The 21755-nt window shown below is 33.5% G+C and overlaps 3 protein-coding genes and 1 long non-coding RNA gene across 5 annotated transcripts in view; 1 reads left to right on the forward strand and 3 right to left on the reverse strand.

Moving 5' to 3' along the window:
- Positions 1-2640, reverse strand: part of LOC136998462 (uncharacterized) — a 10817-nt gene extending 8177 nt beyond the window's left edge. The window contains exon 1 of one of the 2 annotated variants that reach the window (XM_067351119.1): positions 1490-2640. In XM_067351119.1, coding sequence (XP_067207220.1) covers positions 1490-1686 — 197 coding nt within the window. In that variant the 5' untranslated portion in view covers positions 1687-2640. The remainder of the gene's footprint in view (positions 1-1489) is intronic. The other variant, XM_067351120.1, reaches the window with a different exon arrangement.
- A 3374-nt stretch (positions 2641-6014) lies between these two features.
- On the forward strand, positions 6015-17394 carry LOC136998464 (uncharacterized). The gene is made up of 7 exons (XM_067351135.1): positions 6015-6602; positions 12220-12519; positions 12591-12741; positions 12810-13009; positions 14670-14780; positions 14848-14986; positions 15061-17394. The coding sequence occupies exons 1-7, from the start codon at positions 6412-6414 to the stop codon at positions 15223-15225; spliced, it is 1257 nt and encodes a 418-aa protein (XP_067207236.1). The 5' UTR covers positions 6015-6411; the 3' UTR covers positions 15226-17394.
- On the reverse strand, positions 9515-11439 carry LOC136998471 (uncharacterized). The gene is made up of 2 exons (XR_010889053.1): positions 11022-11439; positions 9515-10937 (listed from the first exon to the last, which is right to left on the reverse strand). It is a non-coding gene; the product is annotated as an uncharacterized lncRNA (long non-coding RNA).
- Positions 17099-21650, reverse strand: LOC136998469 (uncharacterized). The gene is made up of 8 exons (XM_067351141.1): positions 21489-21650; positions 21209-21420; positions 19566-19676; positions 19360-19498; positions 18672-19283; positions 17888-18520; positions 17702-17767; positions 17099-17618 (listed from the first exon to the last, which is right to left on the reverse strand). Exons 3-5 carry the CDS (start codon positions 19664-19666, stop codon positions 19116-19118), a joined length of 408 nt encoding a protein of 135 aa, XP_067207242.1. The 5' UTR covers positions 19667-19676; positions 21209-21420; positions 21489-21650; the 3' UTR covers positions 17099-17618; positions 17702-17767; positions 17888-18520; positions 18672-19115.
- Positions 21651-21755: the final 105 nt, after the last annotated feature.

A 21755-nucleotide genomic window follows, 5' to 3' on the forward strand; every position in this document is an offset into this window, starting at 1 on the left:
CATAGAACTTATATACATGGAAGGAGAATAGCATATATCTCCCGTGATCCAAAAGTGTACCCAACATCTGTGCGACAAGGAAAGATAGAACATGACTTTTGTTCGCTATGCGCATGTGCACTGTCTGTACCGCGTAGATTTGAAACGCTTATTTTACGTACATATATGTAATAATCAAATTCTGAAAAAAGTTTCATAAATATTAATCGTTTATAATAAATAGTAATATTATATATATAAATATTACATATAAAATATTACTATTTAAGTTTAAAAATAATTTGTAATTATTTATGAATATAAAATACAAATGAAAGAAATATTCTATAAAAGAAAAAAAATATATGAATTTCTTATCATTTATTTATCAACAGCACAATAATTATAAACTATATTTATTATAATTAGAAATTATAAAATATTACAATATGTGAAAATCTATAATAAACTATGTGGAACAATAAACAATAAAACAATAAACAATAAAATTACATGTGTTTAAAATGTATTAATTTAGTATACGTATGCCGAAGATATTCTTTTTTATCCTCATGGGTAGCGCGTTTTCCTTCATGATATAATCGGATTTGTACATATATATTAGAAATTTCTTTTATTAATTGATATTTATGATTATCAAATTGATTTTTGCGAGAAGCATTTTCCTTATGATTAGTCATATGCGTGAAAACTTGATCGTAAATAGTACGACATACAACATTAGTAACAAATTGTTTAATATTTTCTTTTGTAAAAATAAGATGACTGTATTCTCGAATGGCACGTTCCGCAGAACGTGATATTTCTATGACATCTTCGGAAGGAAGAATCAAATTACCTCTATTTTTAATAGCAGTCAACTTCGAAATTGCTTCGGCATTGCTAGATATTAAAAATGTTGCACATACATTACACATGTTTTTATTTCGTAGCAATTTCTTCAACTTTTTTAAATTACACGCACAATGCAAAAATCATTAATTTTTACAAATTTTGATGTTTGTACACGTGTTGTACATTACGTGATCTTACAAAGCTTACAAAGATTGATATAAACAGATATTAACACAACCTTACTATGGCTACGCATGCGTTCTTACAGAAAGAGTAATAGAATAAGACAGCACTATATATATTTGTCTCACTTCTTGGGTACAATTGTTTGCTCTTATTCTCCTTCCATGTATATAAGTTCTATGCTTAGACCTAGCATTTGCGGCGCGAGCGATAATGGAGGATTCACACTGCGTCCGATGTCTAGAAATTCTAGCTAGAGATATTTTATTGTCTAGAAAACAAATTTTATTATTGGATATCGGACGTCGTATGTCAGACATCGGACACTGTATGAATCCTTCATAAGGAGAACTTTTCCTGGAGAAGGAAAAAGGTGTCAACCACAAAAATCTGCTAAAATGTTCAACTAATTCCGAGCACTGTTCTAAAATAAATTGAAACATAAATAAAGATTAAGCTTTATTTAACTTACCGTTCATAAAATTTTTTCGATTTCTGATTTGTAACATTGACATTTGTAAACAAATGTTTACTTTTTTTATTTAATGTATCGTTTGCCACATTATTAAATTGTTTGCATACCATAGTAAGCTGATATAAAGTACACACATCACAGAGATTGAAAATTATTTCTAATATTTCATTCGGAAAAATATACGGATCAGACATATTTGTGTTCTTAATTGAATGTTACCACGTGAGAATATAGATGTTATAACCGATATATTCACTTCACTGAACGTTATACTTTTTTATTTTTAAAGTGGAATGTCTTTAGCTTAAAATCTGCTATTCGGCACGAGCTCTTTAGATCCTATATACTACCACGTTAAAATTCCTTAGATAATTCTATTCGCCTTTTTAAAAAATCGGTAACATTCAGCAACAGTCCTCACTCTTCTCGCCGGGAAAACACACAGAACAACTCATCACCAAAATCCACAGAAATAAAAGTATACTGGAAACAATGCTGCCAGACGGGACGGATTCAGAAGCTGCTAGATTTGTACAACACTGCGGCCTAGTAAATGTACTGAAAGATCTCCGACTAGTTTCAATCGACAACTAACGGCACGAAACGGCTGGACAAAAATCCGTCTAGTCTCTCGAAAATATATTGTAACGATCGGAGCACCACGTACACTAGTTCTAAATGTCCGTTAAGCGTAGTTATTCAAACCACGTGCTCCGATTGGCTACCGACTGTATTATTAATGTAATTGAGGAGTATGAATAAATCACTTATTTAACAGAATGATAAATGGCCTTTATTTCAAAAACCGAATACACAAAATATTGATCGCTTGCTAGACTAGATCTAATCTCACGACTAATACGACGACTCTAATTCGACTGATTTCAACGCCGGTTCCGAACAGAGTATCTCTTCGTTTTTGACTCCGGATAATCCAGCTGTAGATTCCGGAACGTTCTCGAATGTTCGCTGGATCCGGTAGCGCGCTTAGATCAATCTGTTATATCGATTTATTTGATATATCGAGAGTCGATGTATTGCGATTCGAGGTATTGCTTGGTTCCTTTTCGGCGCCGCCTGTCGGTCGACCGTAGAAATATCTTAGGCTAAATTCTCACTGAGCGCGTCACGCGTCGCGTCATCCACGCGTCACGAATTAACCAATCAAAACATTCCATTTTATTGCACCATGTGCCGCGCGACTCCTTGCGCGAACGCTTTGGTTCAGTTGCTTGACGTTCTAGAGACAAAAGATTCTTCCTTTGTACGAGATCCCAGATCGCGCGCATTCGTTATGAGACAGGTCACAGAAAATGTAACAATATTCGTAAGTTCTAAATTATTATTTAATACTATTATTAAATAATTATTGGCTTAGTTTACATCGATTGTTTAGTACGCATACCAAGTACTCAATCTGCTTCTCCGATAGATATAAATCGTTTAGTGTAAAATCTATACCAATCAAAGAAGCAGATTTAATACATAGTACGCGTACCAAACAATCGGTGTAAACTAAGCCATTATTCTCTACTATTATCTTTTGTTTCTTTACGGCGACGCGTTTAGTGTGAATAAGAACGACGCTATTCTTCAGCTTACCTCGCGTCGCGTTATCCGCTGCGTCACGAATTAACCAATCAAAACATCCCATTTTATTGCATCATGTGCCGCGCGACTCCTTGCGCGACGCATCGGTTCGGTTGCTTGACATTCTAGAGACAAAAGATTCTTTCTTTGTACGAGATCCTAGATCGGGCGCATTATAAGACAGGTCACAGAAAATGTAACAATATTCGTAAGTTCCAAATTATTATTTAATACTATTATTAAATAATTATTGGTTTAGTTTATATCGATTGTTTAGTACGCGTACCAAGTACTAAATCTGCTTCTCCGATAGATATAAATCGTTTAGTGTAAAATCTATATGAATCAAAGAAGCAGATTTAGTACTTGATACGCATACTAAACAATCGGTGTAAACTAAGCCATTATTCTCTACTATTATTTTTTGTCTTCTTACGGCGACGCGTTCAGTGTGAATAAGAACGACGCTATTCTTCAGTTTACCTCGCGTCGCGTCGTGACGCGAGTCATGACGCGACGCGTGACGCGCTCAGTAGGGATTCGGCCTAAGGCTGCGTTTCTTAAAGCGCATATGTGCGTATGCATTTATGGCTTAGTTTACACCGATTGTTTAGTACGCGTACCAAGTATTAAATCTGTTTCTTATAGCGTTTTCGATTATACAGGATTTGAACGACCCAAGATTGGTTAATGACGTCATTGCAACCTCTCCACCAATGAAAGACTTGCATTTATAGTAAAATAGTAATTGATCAACCCTAGATCGTTCAAACCCCGTTTATTCGAAAACGCTATTAGATTTTAGACTAAACGATTTATACCTATCGAAGAAGCAGATTTAATACTTGGTACGCGTACTAAACAATCGATGTAAACTAATGGCTCAAACAGACCAGAGCGGCGAAGCGGCGAGCAGCGAGCGGTATCCAATCAGAACGCCGTTTTTTCCAGACATCACTTCCGCTGCTCTCTCGAAGCGGCATTGCAGAAAAAGTTGATCAAGTCTGAAGATTCATCGCTAGCGGAGAGTGGCGACTGGAAAAGTAACATTCTAATGGCTCAAACAGACCAGAGCGGCGAAGCGGCGAGCGGCGAGCGGTATCCAATCAGAACGCCGCTTTTCCAGACGTCAGTTCCGCCGCTCTCTCGAAGCGGCATCGCAGAAAAAGTTGATCGAGTCTGAAGATTCATCGCTAGCGGAGAGCGGCGACTGGAAAAGTAACATTTTAATTGGATGCCGCTCGCCGCTTCTTCGCTCTGGTGTGCAAGAGACACACATAACCTTAAAATAAAAACATAAACGTGAATCAATCTTCTAAAAATGTCAAGTCAAAATTATGAGAATATTGTAATAAATTATAATAATAGTTTTCTTCGGTGATTGAATGTTAGTCTTTTACAGTATAGCGCTAACAATAATAAACGCTTACGATTATTATAGTTTAAATCCATTTTTGGAGCTATAAAATAATAAAAAATTTAGAATATGTATAATATGGAGCTAATTTTTATAGGTTAAGTTTACTTCAAAATAAACTGTAATGAATTTTTCTTACGCAATAGTTATTTATGATAACACAATGAAGCACAAATATAAAAATAATACGTATTTTTTATCAATTTTAAAATTTTTTATTAAACAGTTATTTAATTTTTATTATCCTCGTTCGTCGATGCTCATCGCTCGTCGCTTGCCATCGCTTGCCGCTATTCGCAGACTCACAACGTGTAGACAGCGGGAAATGAATTTTCATTCGTGCGTCGCACGTCGCACGCCGCTCGCCGCTTCGCCGCTCTGGTCTGCTTGAGCCATAAGCCTATAGTATACGTTATGTATCTATAGTATACGTTATGTATACTATAGATAGATGCGCGCATATGCGCTTTACGGAACGCAGCCTAGGAAAAATCGAAATATAAAATTATATTTGTATAAAATTTATCACATTACTTATTAATTTACTTTGTAACATAAATAGAAATTTGTAAAATTATAAACGTTTATAAAATATAATTATATATACGGTTATAAAATGTTTATTACTAATTTCATTTTCTTTATATTGTTCAACTATTTGCATAAATGTATTTATGCGTGATATGCTTTATAACTAGAACCTAGGTCAGATTAAAACCATTTCGAGTTGAACATATGTTCAATCGGAAATTGGATTTAATCGCTCTCGGAGAGAGTAAATCTGTCAAAAACGGTATTATATTCAAGATTACCTTAAGCACGGACTTATATTCGCTCTCATTAGCATACGTTATATAGACTAAGGTTGCGTTCCGTTTCGCACATTATGCGCACGAATTACATAGAAAACGTTCCGTTTCACTCAATGCGCGCATGAACAGCGCTTAGAATTCCCTAGATCCCCACCACCTGCAGCGCATAATACACGCATCAACTACCTCAAGTTTGAGTTGCAGCAGCTTATGCGTTCCATGCGATTACGTAATTGCATATGGCGATTGATAGCAATATTGTAAAAAGTGTCAAAATAGGAAGAGTCATTGATGATTCACTACTATTACTGTCACTCATTTCATCAATTAAAAACATTGTCACATTGATAGCGCAATTTATTGTGGAATCCATTTTGGGCCGGTATTCATAGTCCGTTCTTATATTCAAGATCGTCTTAAGCACGAACTTATATTCGCTTTCTTCGTCAGACACAATCTATGTTTGACGAAGAGAGCGAATATAAGTCCGTGCTTAAGACGATTTTGAATATAAGAAGAGACTATGAATACCGCCCTTGATTTTCCGCTTCTAATGCGTTCAATATCGTTCCGTTTCAAAGCATGTAACATGCGCATAATGAAACGAAACGCAGCCAATGCGCTAAGCATTAGCGATGCGAACGATGCGTGCTATGCGCAAAACGGAACGCAACCAAATACATGTGCACATATGCGCTTTACGGAACGCGGCCCTAGTAACCCAAAGTGGAACCTAGTAACTCCAAGATAAAATTTGTGACGTCTTATTCGCTCTCGGAGCGAATAAATTTGTACCAATCGAAAACGCTATCATATTTCAGTAGGTTTTGGTGATGAGTTGTTCTGTGTGTGGCAGTTTCCCCGACGGGAAAAGTGAGACTGTTGCTGAAGTTTACCAATTTGTTAAAAAGTCGAATAAAATTATCTATGGAATTTCAACGTGGTAGTTTATAGAATCTAGAGGGTTTGTGCCGAATAGCGGATTTTAAGCTGAAGATATTCCACTTTAAAAATAAAAAAAGTATAACGTCTAGTGAAGTGAACATACCGGTTATAATATCTATATTCTCACGTGGTAACGTTCAATTAAGAAGACAAATATGTCTGTTACGTATATTTTTCCGAACGAGATATTAGAAATAATTTTCAATTTCTGTGATGTATATACTTTATATCAGCTTAGTATGGTATGCAGACAATTTAATATTGTGGCATGCGATACATTAAATAAAAAAAGTCAACATTTGTTTGTCAGTATCACAAATCAGAAAGAGAAAAAATTTTATGAACGGTAAGTTAAATAAAGCTTAATCTTTATTTATATTGTAATTTATTCTAGAACAGTGCTCGGAATTAGTTCAGCATTTTAGCAGATTTTTGTGGTTAACACCTCCTTCTCTTTCCTTATAAAAGATTCATATTGTGTCCGATGTCCGACGTAAAACGTCTGATGTCCAATAATAAAACTTGTCTTCTAGACGATAAAATATCTCTAGCTAGAATTTCTAGACATCGGACGCAGTATGAATCCACCATTATCGCCCGCGCCGCAACTGCTAGGACCAGCGCCGAACGTTAGGAACACACTATTCAATTATGAGTGGGTTTTTCTCTCTTAATTATTGAAATAGATGAATATTTATTATAATTCATTAAAAATATTTTTCTATTTTTAAATGTATTATGTGAAAATATTTCAATAGATTTTTACGCCACTCATGAGGTACTATTGCTGACGCGGATTTTTTTTTCTTTTTTTTTTAGTTATAGGACGGTATTTATATTGTCCGTTCTTATATTCAAGATCGTCTTAAGTGCGGACTTATATTTGTTCTCTTCGTCACACACAGATTATGTCTGACGAAAAAAGCGAATAGAAGTCTTTACTTAAGATGATCTTGAATATAAGAACAAATTATGAATACCGGCTATAGTCCGTTCTTATCTTTAAGATTGCTTAAGTATGGTTCTAAGATACTATAAACTAATCAAAAAGCCATATTAGTATCTTAAGACAGTGCTTAAGATAATCTTGGAATCAGAACGGACTATGAATACCGCCTATAAAAGGCCAAGAAAATCTAATCTTATTCATATTTTATTTTTTTAAATTAAGAATTCGTTATTTCTTGTCTTCAGTGAAATAGGTCTACTGGGAAATCCACACAAAAAAAAACATGTCGGCGTCGCTGGCTTTAGCGGCTAAGGCACGGTAAAGAGAAAAAAAAGGATGTCAATCACGGATATCGGCTAACTCAATTAATTTCCAGCATTATTCTAGAACAGGGCTAACGAAATGTGGTTCGCGAGCCGATCTATCCGTCGAACGCTTTCTTTTCCAACACGACTCGTCGGCCGGCAGAACCATTGGATTCACAGATGTCTATACTAGTACTAAATCGCTAACTTTAGGCTTTGACGTATGGAAAAACTGAGGCTGGCAGAATTTCCGGTTTCGGCCATGACACCCTACAACAAAATGGCCGCTCAACAACTGCTTAACAACTGCTCAACAACTGCTTAGCAACTGCTCAACAACTGCTCAACAACTGCTCAACAACTGCTCGGCATCTTTCAAGAATTTTTACAATATTATCAATTTGTATCACCACGCCGGGTATCACATGTGCATACGCACGTGCAGATATAAGGCCATCACACACAAAATGACATAACTGCATATGCATAGCATAAGACCGTCTTGACCAATGAACGTGCTATGTAAATCAATATGGCACCTTTATGCTAGATGTTCATTGGTCGAGACGGTCTTATGCTATGCATATGCAGTTATGTCATTTTGTGTGTGAGGGCCTATACACATTACACACGCATTGTCGCCATTTTGTTGTAGGGTGTCATGGCCGAAACTGGAAATCCTGCCGGCCTCAGCTCTTTTGACGAAGTTAGCGATCTAGTACTAGTATAGACATCTGTGATTGGATTAGTTTAAACCGATTGTTTAATACGCGTACCAAGTACTAAATCAGCTTCTTTGATTGGTGTAGAAACTGCATATGTACCTGCGTTTAGTTTACATTAAACGATTTATATCTAACGGAAAAGCTGATTTAGTATTTGATACGCGTACTAAACAATCGGTGTAAACTAGCTATTAAAAAGCGCCTTGAAGAAGTGGGGCTGATTCCACTGGGCAGAAGAAAGAGCTATATTGCCGGGGAACATCTGTCTTTTTTGCAACGTTTTTGATTGGCTAACAATGATTATCTGTATTGGGAAGCTCAAAAAACAAACTCCAAGAAATTCCATTACTTTGAAGATTATTTTTAACCACAATTATGAGATCTATGAAAATTTATATGAATAATATATAACATTATTACTATGATAAACCTTTTTACAAATGAAATCATGGACAGTTATTAACTGCTACTGAAATAAACGTTTTTAATAACGGTAGTAGACGAAAAAAGAGACAGGCATCCCCCGATCACTATTGCTCGTTTTGTACCAAAAACTACGCATTGGCTCTTATGGGAAGGCGTTCTCCAATATGTTATATAGTTTAATGAGCAGATCCGATCCCTCCGACCGGGAGTCGATTTTGTCAGGACCATAAGTAGCGTATCGTTAAGCATCGAAATTTCCAACAATTCACGATGAAGAGTGGGCCCCGTAATCTCGCACGATGCGATACCTACGGTTCTGACAGACTCGACTCCCGGCCGGAGGGATCGGCTCTGCTGGCCGACAGGTCGCGTTGGAGGGGTGTTTGACGCATATATGTAATACTACTATGGCTTAGTTTACACCGATTGTTTAGTACGCGTACCAAGTAATAAATCAGCGTTGAACTATATACACGGACTAAGGAATAGAGGGACTGAGTTTAAAGTCCTAGTTTAGACGAGAGGGGATGGTAACTCAAGCGTGCGGGGGGGACTGCTTTCCGCCATATTGATGTAGCGATTCTCACACAGAGATTCTGTGTCTGTGACATGGTTACACTCGTGTAGTGGTGCCACTAGCATAACGAGTGACAAGCATAAAGAAATTAGGCGATTTTATTATTGTTGTATTATAAATTTTATAAAATACTTTAACTTTTATTACTCTGAGGATCTGCATACAGTAGACAAAATATTAGAAATAGCAATAAACATTTAATATTAAAAAGAGAAATTATTTTACATCTAACAAGAGAATAAAATATATTAATTAGTTCCAATTCTTATTTCTTAATTTATGCATTAATTTTTTCTATTCTTTTTATTTTTAAAATAAATAATTCCAATTTCTTATTTCTAATATTTAATAATTATTTCTATTTCTATTTCCTATTTTGTTTATTGTGCGCAGGATTTGACTTTCATTTCTCACATATACGCAAATAGTGAGTTCTATGTGTGGTGATTACTAAACGAATATGGCGGCCTCCCCCCCGCCGCAAACGTGCTCCCCCGGTACAGCTTGTGCACCGTCCCTCTATTCCTTAGTCCGTGACTATATACCATACTGGAACGCCTTTGTTTTCGACCGGTTAGATGGAGATAGCTGTTTGGACCCGGATCTCTCTATCTAACCAACAGTTGTGGTCACGTGTTCACAGCTACTATTAGTCGAGAGTAGACGAAATAGAAAGAGAAATCCGGTACTGAGTCACTGCCTTGTCTGACCGTTTTGTCGAATGGAGGGGGTAGCCTGTGCTCGTTCCAGTATGGTATAGGCTGCGTTCCCATTTCGTCTCACTCAGTGCAGTATCTAGTGGCCGCCATTTTGCTGGATACTGCACTGGAGAAGCGTTCCCAAATTACTGGACTGGCTAGTGACAATCGTACCTCGTTCAGAATGTCGTCGGCCGGGAAATGTAAATAATAAATAATAATAATAATAATAATAATAATAAAAAATCAATGTGTACTGAAAAAATAAAATTATGTACAATAATTATATACAATAAATATTATATACAATAATTTATTGTTTTTAAATGTGAAGTTATACAAGCAAATAATCGGTATAATCGTCGTTATAATATTTAAAAATAACGTTAACACTTATTAATACATTGCTAATTGAAATATTTACTTACCGATATAATAATCTTTACTAGCAATAATTGCTTCAACACTATTTACATATTAACTAACAATTTTATTTAGGTTATTGGCCGGAGCACAGACTTTTGCATAAAGCATAACGCATAAGCATAAGGAAATTGATTGGTCCATTTCCTTATGCATTTGCTTATGCTTATATATAGACCAATCAATTTCCTTATGCTTATGCGTTATGCTTTATGTAAAAGCTTGTGCTCTCGGCTTATGAGTTAATACGTGTGCGAGGCTGTTAAGCCCCTTACACAATGCCAGGCAACAGGCAATAGAAATAGAGAATAATGTAGGAAAGAAAAAGAGAGAAATAGCTTTTCTCTCTTTCTCTTGTATGTTATTTCCTGTTCTTATTGCCTGTTGCCTGGCATTGTGTAAGGGGCTTTACTAGTCACTAGCCAGTCCAGTAATTTGGAAACGCTTCTCCAGTGCAGTATCCAGCAAAATGGCGGCCACTGGATACTGCACTGAGTGAGACGAAATGGGAACGCAGCCTGAGGTAACCTTCTCTCTATAGATCTTGCTCTTTGCCCTCTCGCCCCTTTGTCGCTGAGCTGAAAAGTTTATGATGATTAGGTTATGTCTTCTAAGCTGCTCGAACTTTGTAGCTCCGTTCACCGTTCACATTCTAAAATCACCTGAATACTATTATAATATTGCTGCAAGATCTGCGAGGAATGTTTGTTGTTCAGGTTATTCCTAGGTAAGGTGTTGAATGTATGTCATTTAAAGAAAAAATTGAAATTTATCTTTTGCGAGTAAATTGTAGTGTTGTTTATCCATAAGTTATCCGATATACGACGTATTGTAGAACAGGCCTTAGTGCTCTACTAAAGTAGTTTTTCACCAAAAAACACAAGCGACACAAAAGTATTATTTTCTCTGTTGCTCATTGAATATCGAACAAAGACAGAGTGATACTTGTGTCGATTTGTGTCAACTTGTGTCCTTTGCTGAAAAACAACCTAGGACCAGCACCAAGCGTTAGTAAACAAAGCCATTGAAAAGCGTTTTGAAGAAGTAGGGCTGATTCCACTAGGAAGAAGAGAGAGCTATATTGCCGGGTGACGTCTGTCTTTCTTGCAACGTTTTTGATTGGCTACTCTAATAAAAATATTTTGCTGACAGTGCTATGAAATCAATGAAAAGTGAAACAAAAGTTTTTGAAAAATTACTGAATATATTTCAAAATGAATCATAATTTTCCGTATAAAAATTTAATGTAATATTATGAAATATAAGGAAAGTTAAAATATACTGTTGAAAAGTAATAAAAAAGTTTTTAAATAATTATCATTATGAAATTTACTGAATTGAACTAAAAACTGTTACTTTTTAATGAAAAATTGCTGAAATATTTATGAAATTAATAATTGGGGTCAATTGAGAGAAATTTTCAAATACATTTCAGCAAAATTTCGTTATATTTTTAGAAAAATATTTCTATCAAAGTAGGCACCAAACTTAATACGCGTACCAACGTTTTGACGATGAAAACTAGGTATATATTCCATTTTTATTGACAGAGACAATGCAATGACATCATTAACCACTTTTAAATTAATCTAAATTTGTCCAATTAAAAGAATTAATAGAAAAGTGTTTCTAATAAACATACTTTTTTTCAAATCTAATACAATATTTGTCGATAAAACTTTTTTACATATTAGCGTTAAGTTACAACTTTTTTTCTTGTTGTTAATTATGCAAAACTTTATTCAATTTTTTAATTATATTTTTAAAATACATTTTAATATTTACATATTTTCAGAATATAGAATATACACGATTTTACATAAGATCATATTGAAAAACACGTCTTATTTTCTTTTACAGGTGCAAACCATTATTATCTTCATATGATTCTATATTTAGTACATATTGCAACTGGATATCTGCAAGTTATAAAAAAAGTAATATATATGAAGAAGAGGATATGTATATAGAGGAATATTATAGGAGTAATAAATGCCTACAAATGACTAAAAATACGATTTGGTTTTGTGGAGATTATTTTCTTGCTTATAATCGCGCAAAGGACGGTACTATTAAAAAACATAAAAAAATTGTGGGAGATAATTACGCTTTTATTAAATCTATTGCTCATTGCGATGATTATATTATAAGTGGCGACGTGTAAGTATTTATTTATAAATACTGTATTTTATGTTTTTTTTTCATTTTTAATTTTGACAAAATTCTTGCAGAGATGGTATTATTAAACACTGGAGAATTGAATCAAAAAAGGATAAAAGAAATAATCTTAAATATTCAGTAATACATGATGTAGATGAAGAAATTGATTTCATAGACGCAACATTACAACACATTATAATTGGTTCTGAGGATTTAATAAAGGTAAGATTCAAGAAAAATTGCAATAATGCTATCTTAATGTAGTATGTAAAAAGTTTGTTTTTGTGTAGATACTGAAATATACAGACGATAAAAAAGGTTGTACGGAAGAAAAGCAAATATTTTGTGGAGTCGACGTGGAACAACCTGAAGACGACCAAATTTATATAAAATCAATCTCATTTGACCCTATAGGAACAAAATTTGCTGCTAGTTTCTATGATTATGATCAATCATCAACGTCGTTTCTAATTTACGATATTGAAAAAAAGTAAGTAATTTTTCAATTAATTGATCAATTTCTACAAATGTTGATTTAAACATTAACTATGTTTACAAACACTATTATATGATTCGATTTAATAACATTTCTAATTATAACTTACAAGGACGGTTTAATAACCCAAAAATTTTTAAAAATCTTAAACTGCAGAAATATAATATATGAACCTAATCAAAAAGTTATTCCTTGTTTTGACAAAAAATAATTCCAGAGGAGAAAACACTTTTCGGAAAATCGAATTTTCTTTGAAAAGGGTTTTTACACTTAGAATCATTTTTTAGTTAAAACAAAAAATAGCTTTTTGATTAGGTTTATATGTATTATATTTTTGCAAAATTTCAGATTTTTTAAAATTTTCGGGTTATCAAACCTTCCTTGTTAGTGAGTACTGAACTATATCTCCAGGAATAAACACTGAATCACTTGTGGCGAGAAAGAACTACATGTCGTGTATTGCTTTCTTTTGACATACAGTCAAGTTCGAAGCTTTTGACTGTGTTTGACGTTGTAAATACACATCAATCACAGGAAAGCTTTATACAGGAAAGGCCTATCCAGCCAAACTTGCATAGTCGCATAAACATATTCTTAAAAAAAATGGATTGTCCATTTTTTTAGGTATTTGCTTATGGACCAATCATGCAAATTTGTCTGGATAGGCCCTTACACATGTATTTGCTAACGAGTGTCAAGGCACATTTGAATTTGCTTGTGAAATTCACACTTGTCCAAGTTTATGTAGGTAGTTTTCCACCAAGAGACACAAACGACACAAAAGTATTATTCTCTCTGTTGCTCATTGAATATCGAACAAAGACAGAGTGATACTTGTGTCGATTTATGTCAACTTGTGTCCTTTGCTGGAAAACATACGTATTAAGACATTTCTGTGACTGTGTGTACAATCGGTGCAATACCTACAAATTGAGCGTGAAAACTTTTTGGCTTGTCTGTATATCTATAAAGTATAGACTGCTGATTTTTTATCCCAATAATGAGTGAAGAGTGTGGGCATGAAAGAGAATAAAAATATCTTTCTCTCTTTCACATCGTGGTAGCTTTCGTCATTAAACCCGTATCAGACTTAACGCATTAATGATTAAAAATTAAAAATTGAAATTTAACCCATTAAAACAAAAAAAGCCAAAAGTTCTTTATCCCGATTGGTCAACTTTCAATTTTCAATCTTTAATCTCAATCTTCAATGTGTAGTCTGATACGAGCATTATGCCCGTATATAAGACTACACTCTGTCTAGCGAGAAAAAAACCTTTGGTCTGTACATAGAAACATAGCAGTCAAAATGCAAAGAGCATTGTGCCATCCGCTGGCATTAGCAAGCTGCACAAGCAGTACAGTTGTATGGAAATGACCCAGCGAGAAATGACATTAATCGACGTCAAATCGATGTCTAATTAACGTCAAAATCATCGATATTACATCGTATTGATGTCGATTCGACAACAAATCGACGAGTCATTTCTCGCTGGGGATAGGGGGGCCTTTCTAAGCATTCCGTGAGGGGAGACTTGAGCGAAACGGACGAGTTTCTGTCCTAACTGTGAATCTTTCTCTCGCTGGACAGAACATAGATGTTTATATATATTTGGATTAAAATATACATCATGCTAATGTAAAGCAATTTTAGTTATCAGGTAATGGGTAAAAAATGTGAAGATTGTTGTTGCCAACTACTATGGGAGGATCCTCACACTATTCTCATGTGTTTTGAGAAATCTATTGAAAAAATGGATATAAGGTGATAAATCTTATTGTTGATATAAATTAGCCATTTAATTTCTTTATATTTGCTACTGTGATTTCAGAACGTCCAAAGTTGTACGTACATGGGATTCTTTAAAATATGGCTTATCAATGTGTTGCTCATCAGATAATCGGTACACTTTTATGACGGGGCATTATGAGTGTGTTCTATGGGATCAGAGGCAGAGTGATGCCATACAAGTTTGTATTTTATTTTCAAATTATTTGTATCTTGTACTTTATTAGTGAATTACTATTGTCTTAAAAATTTTTAGACGTATACTATGGAACGTGACAATATTAAAGGTATAATTGCTCTAGAATTTGATAACACTCATATATATGCTGTTAAAAGCGATGATCTTTATGAATTGGACTTTACGGGAAGACACCACTTTGATCACAAAGAAATAAAAAAGTTATTTGGCAATCTTTATTAAATAAAAGAATATTAAATAAATGTAAATGTGAATAATTTTAAACGAATATATTTTAACCTTTGCACGAATAATCTGCATTTTGGCTCTTTACGCTCCTATTTAATTTTATTTGATTTTTTTATTATGTTTTAAATGTTTACATAAATTCAATGAACTTTATACAAATTGGAAAGCGCCGTGCTGCTTAAGATGCGATCAGTCAAAGAGATCATTTGAATTGTTTTATCTCTTTTTGTTGTACACTTTCTTCACTGAATTCTATACATGTATATATTCATGTATATTCTACACATATGTATATAAAAAATGGAGGCTTTCTATCAGCCTACAAAGAAAAGAGACAAAATAATCCCACTGTTTTCCTCTGTCTCTCCCTTATGCCACACTTACATACAAAAGCCTGCATCAGACAAGTCTGCATGCAACTTGTTGCAGCGATTCACCAGCGATCTGGTAAATTATTATAAATGCTGTGTGCTGTATTGGCGAATTTCCACCGAGCGCGTCACGAATTAACCAATCAAAACATCCCATTTTATTCGCACGGCAAATGATACAATAAAATGGGATGTTTTGATTGGGTAATTCGTGGCGCGACGAATTACGCCGACGCTTGACGCGCTCAGTGGGAATTCGCCATAAGGGTGATTTGCTGCGCTACTTTTTGCGCGACGTATCAGTTAGGTTGCTCGACATTCTAGAGACAAAAGATTCTTCCTTTGTACGAGATCCCAGATCGCACGCATTCGTTATGAGGCAGGTCACAGAAATTGTATCAATATTCGTAAGTTCTAAATTATTATTTAATACTATTATTAGATAATTATTATTCCCCACTATTATCTCTCATCTTCTTGCGGCGACGCGTTCAGTGTGAATAAGAACGACGCTATGCTTGAACTTACCTCGCGTTGCGTCGTGACGCGAGTTATGACGCGCGCGTAACGCGCTCAGTGGAAATTCGCTCTTAGGCCGAATTCCCACTGAGTGCGTCACGCGGCGGCATCATCCGTCACAAATTAACTAATCAAAACATCCCATTTTATTCGCGCGGCAAATGATGCAATAAAATGGGATGTTTTGATTGGTTAATTCGTGACGCGCGCGTGACGCGCTCAATGGGAATTCGGTCTTACTGCTGAAAGAAACGAAACGCAGCACCAGTAAATTTTACTGTTTTCAACTAAATTATTTTTACTAGCAGTAATTAAACCTATTTTTGAACACACTAAACAAGTTGCATGCAGACTCGTCTGATGCAAACTTTTCCATATAAGCGTGGCATAATGGAAAGAGAGAAAAAGACAGTGAGATTGTTTTGTCTCTTTTCTCTGTAGGCTGATAGAAAGCCTCCATTTTTTATATACATATGTGTAGAGTATACATGAATATAAAGGCCCGAGCACAGACTTTTACATAACGCATAAGGCATAATGCATAGAGCATAACGTAACGTTCTTCAACGCACAAGCTTGTGCATAAGGCTTTACATTCTAACCTTAAAATTATTTGAACACCGAAATCACATGGTGAGTAAGACGATACATAGAGAGCATAGAAATTTTAAATATCTTTTATTCAGTTTTTATTTTGAGATAGGATTTTGAGTTTTGATATTGAAAATAATGTTACAGAGGAAATAAATAGGAACACACAATATTTAAAAGAAAATCAAGAGAACTTTTTTTGTAATTATAAAAGTGAGAATGTAAGTATTTGCAAAGATATATTTTATATAATTTATTATATATGTAATTATTATATTATTATTATAATTATTTATATATACTTGAATATAGTTTTAATTTTCATCATTTTTATTAAAAATGGTCTGATCTATCAAAAAAAAGAAGGGACAATAAAAATAAGAAGAGAAATTGAAGAGTATTTATTCTCTAGTAAAGATGTAACTTTAGAAATTGCATTTACGACATCTGGCTGCGATTTTCCTTTTGATTTTATTTGCCTACTTAAACCTTTCTTTCGCGCATAATCAGAGGCACTTAATACTGATATTGAAGAAGCATCAGACTGGCATGATGTTACCGCGTCGCTTGATTTGTGTGAAAGTGAAGTTGAGTCTCTAAACACAAATATAAATTTTTTTTAAATGAAACAAATAAAAAATTTATTAAAAAAATGCCATAAATAAAAATGCTTGTAAAAATATTTATCTTTGATTTATTTTTGCTTGATTTATTTCTGTAAAAAACTGTTGTTGTTCAAGTAAAGTAGTTGTATTTGTAGGAGATACATTAACGTTTCTGCCACTTAAGCTTGTAAATCGGTTTTGTTCCAATGATTCTGCATTGTTAACTTTTGAAAAATTCTGTTGTAAGGTAGCCACATTCGCCAAAGAGAGATTTTCTTTTTCGTTACTAAAGTTAAAGTTTCTAAAATTAGAAAATAAAAATTTTATTACAGATTTGCAAATAAAAGCGCTTTTAATTTTATATGAATTATGTATATATCTTACTTTTGAAAAGAAATATATCGTTTTGTCAATGGAGAGCTTTTGGCATGTTGCACATTAGTCATTGTTCTGAAAAAAGAAAAAAATAATGTCAAAAAATTGCCGTAACATGCAAAGAGTTCTAAGACTAATATACAAAAAAGAAATCTTGATTATTCTAATTTTTCAACATCCTAATTTTTACTATACCTTCTTTTCTTAACGAATGGATCCAAAAATTGCATGTTGTTAAAAAACTCAAAAGTTTTCCTTTTTAATGCTCCACTTCCAGTAGTTGTTTCTTCCTGTCTTTGTTTTTTTTTCTCTTGTGTATCGCTCTCTTAATCGCGTCCATCGTGATTGACACTCGTCCATTAGCAACAAAAATAATATTAAATATATTAATTTTTCATGCTAGATCGCATGCAATCTAGTCTTGCTAAAAATGCTGCAGGCTGTATTTTCAGCAAGTAGTTTACTAGTTTACAATCTAACATGAAAAATTACACTGTGTCACTGGTTTAACATATGCAATTTAAAATCTGTTAAAATAAATTGCAATGTATAAAAATATATTATATACCTGTCATATTCAAAATGCTTGCTATTTCTGTTCAGGCATTCTGTTTTTTAAAAGTATCTTTGAAATCAGTCAGTTCCTTGTTATATATGTAAGGATAATCACGCACCAAAGAAATGAGCAAAGCATCTCCATCGATTTCATTTTGATTCTCTATTTCACAAACATTTTCATTTTCAGAATATTGAGAATATTGATTCTCTCCACAGAAATTTTCATCTTGATATTGAGAATCAAAAAAATATGAATCATGATCCATTTTCCTATCGAAATAAAATATATTAATGTGATTGTTATATATATTATTAATTTAGTAATTATATAATATAATATATATATATATATATATATATATATATATAATTATATTATTATATTAAGAATATATAGTGTAGAATCGATAAGTGTACTTACCACGTATTGTCAACAAGAGAAAAGGTTAGAAACTAGTTGAAATTAGTGAACACAATTAATGGTGGACAAATCTAGACGCGTATCCGTTTGCATAACGCATAAAAATTCATCCTTACGGATTTTTCGACTCCTTATGCATCATGCTTTATGCATTATGCAAGATCTGCAGAACGAGGAGTGGGGATAGAAATAGAAGACTCTGATTAGTTGATTTTCTTATGCGTTATGCCTTATGCGTTATGCAAAAGTCTGTGCTCCCGCCTTAAACATTTACAGAATTACAGTGAAGAGAGTCTACAACAGAAAGAGACAAAACAATTCGAATAATCTCTTTGTCTGATCGCATCTTGAGCAGCATGGCGCTTTCCAATTTGTATAGAGTTCATCAAATTTATATAAACATTCAAAATATAACAAAAAAATTTTCAACCAATTTTCTTTTATTTAATAAAAATAGCCAAATAACATTTTTATATCTTGGTGATCAAAGTGAGGTCTTTTCATAAAGTCCAATTCATAAAGACAATCGCAAGTAACAGCATACATATGAGCACTATCAAATTCTAGAGAATTTATAGCTGAAGAAGTTTTAGATTTAATCACATCATACGTCTAAAATTTTTTAAGACAGTTAATAATAATTTACTAATAAAGTACAAAATACAAAAAATTTGAAAATAATACAAACTTGAATGGCAACACTCTGTCTTTGATCCCATAGAACACACTCATAATGCCCCGTCATAAAAGTGTACATATTATCCGATGAGCAACAAAATGAATATCGATATTTGGAAGAATCCCATGTACATACAAATTCGGATGTTCTGAAATCACAATAGCAAATATAAAAAAATTGACTAGCTAATTAATATCAACAATAAAATTTATTACCTCGTATCCATTTTTTTAATAGATTTTGTAAAACACATGAGAATAGTGTGAGGATCCTCCCATAGTAGTTGCTGACAATTAGATTCAAATTTTTTCTCCATTACCTGATAACTAAAATTGTTTTACATTAGCATAATGTATATTTTATTTTAAATATACATAAAAACCAATGATCTGTCCATTGAAAGAAAGATCCACGGTTAAGACAGAAACTCGTCCGTTTCGCTCAGTTCTCCCTTCACAGAACGTTTAGAAAGCCCCCCATTCCACACAACTGTACTGCTTGTGCAGCTTGCTAATGTCAGCGGGTGGCGCAACGCTTTTTTCACTTTGACTGCTAATACTTCTATGCGCAGACCGGGTTTTTCTCTCGTTGGACAGAGTATAGCTTTATATACGGACATAATGGCTTAGTTTACACCGATTGTTTAGTACGCGTACCAAATACTAAATCTGCTTCTCCAATAGGTATAAATCGTTTAGTGAAAAATCTACACCAATCAAAGAAACTGATTTAGTACTTGGTATGCGTATGAAACAATCGGTGTAAACTAAGCCAATGTTCGTATCAGACTACACATTGAAAATTGAAAATAAAGATTGAAGATTAAAATTTGACCAAACAGGATAAAGAATTTTTAGCTTTTTTTGTATTGATTGGTTAAATTTCATTCATTAATTTTTAATCTTTAATGCGTAGTCTGATACGGGCTTAACGACGGATGCTTCCACGATGTGAAAGAGAGAAATATATATTAAATTCTCTTTCATGCCCACGTTCTTCATTATTGTGATAGAAAATCAGTCTATACTTTATAGATATACAGACAGGCCAAGAAGTTTTTGCGCTCGATTCGTAGGTATTGTACCGATTGTACACACGGTCACAGAAATGCCTTGAATTCCATGAACTTGGACAAATGTAAATTTCACAGACACATTTAAATGTGCCTTGACACTCGTTGACAAATTCATGTGTAAGGGCCCATCCAAACAAACTTGCATGATTGGTCCATAAGCAAATGCATAAAAAAATGGACCAATCAATTTTTTTTAAGCATATGTTTATACGACTACGCATGTTTATCTGAATAGGCCCTAAGGCATTCTTGCGACTGGTGAGTACTTATTACGCCAAACACAGTTAAAAGTTTCGAATTTGATTGTATGTAAAAGAACAGCAATACACGACATGTAGTTCTCTCCCGCGATAAGCGATTCAGTACCCATTCCTGTATATATAGTTTAGTACTTACTAACAAGGAAGGTTTGATAACCCAAAATTTCTAAAAAATCTAAAACATTGCAGAAATATAACACATATAAATTTAATCAAAAAGCTATTTTTTGTTTTAACTAAAAAGTACTAGGGAAATACTCTTCAAAGAAAATCGATTTTCCGTAGGGTATTTCTCCTTCTAAGATTGTTTTTTGTCAAAACAAAAAATAGCTTTTTGATTAGGTTCATATATTATATTTCTGGAGTTTCAAATTTTTTAGAAATTTTGGGTCATCAAACCGTCCTTGCAAATTATAATTAGAAATGTTATTAAATCAAATCATATAATAGTGTCTGTATAAACATAGTCAATGTTTAAATCAACATTTGTAGAAATTGATCAATTAATTGAAAAATTACTTACTTTTTTTCAATATCGTAAATTAGAAACGACGTTGATGATTGATCATAATCATAGAAACTAGCAGCAAATTTTGTTCCTATAGGGTCAAATGAAATTGATTTTATATAAATTTGGTCGTCAAAACAATAGTCTTCAGGTTGTTCCACGTCGACTCCACAAAATATTTGCTTTTCTTCCGTACAACCTTTTTTATCGTCTGTATATTTCAGTATCTACACAAAAACAAACTTTTTACATACTACATTAAGATAGCATTATTGCAATTTTTCTTGAATCTTACCTTTATTAAATTGTAAGAACCAATTATAATGTGTTGTGATGTTGCGTCTATGAAATCAATTTCTTCATCTACATCATGTATTACTGAATATTTAAGATCATTTCTTTTATCCTTTTTTGATTCAATTCTCCAGTGTTTAATAATACCATCTCTGCAAGAATTTTGTCAAAATTAAAAATGAAAAAAAAACATAAAATACAGTATTTATAAATAAATACTTACACGTCGCCACTTATAATATAATCATCGCAATGAGCAATAGATTTA

This window comes from Linepithema humile, chromosome 3 (genome assembly GCF_040581485.1).
Source record: "Linepithema humile isolate Giens D197 chromosome 3, Lhum_UNIL_v1.0, whole genome shotgun sequence".
Classification (NCBI taxonomy): Eukaryota; Metazoa; Arthropoda; class Insecta; order Hymenoptera; family Formicidae; genus Linepithema; species Linepithema humile.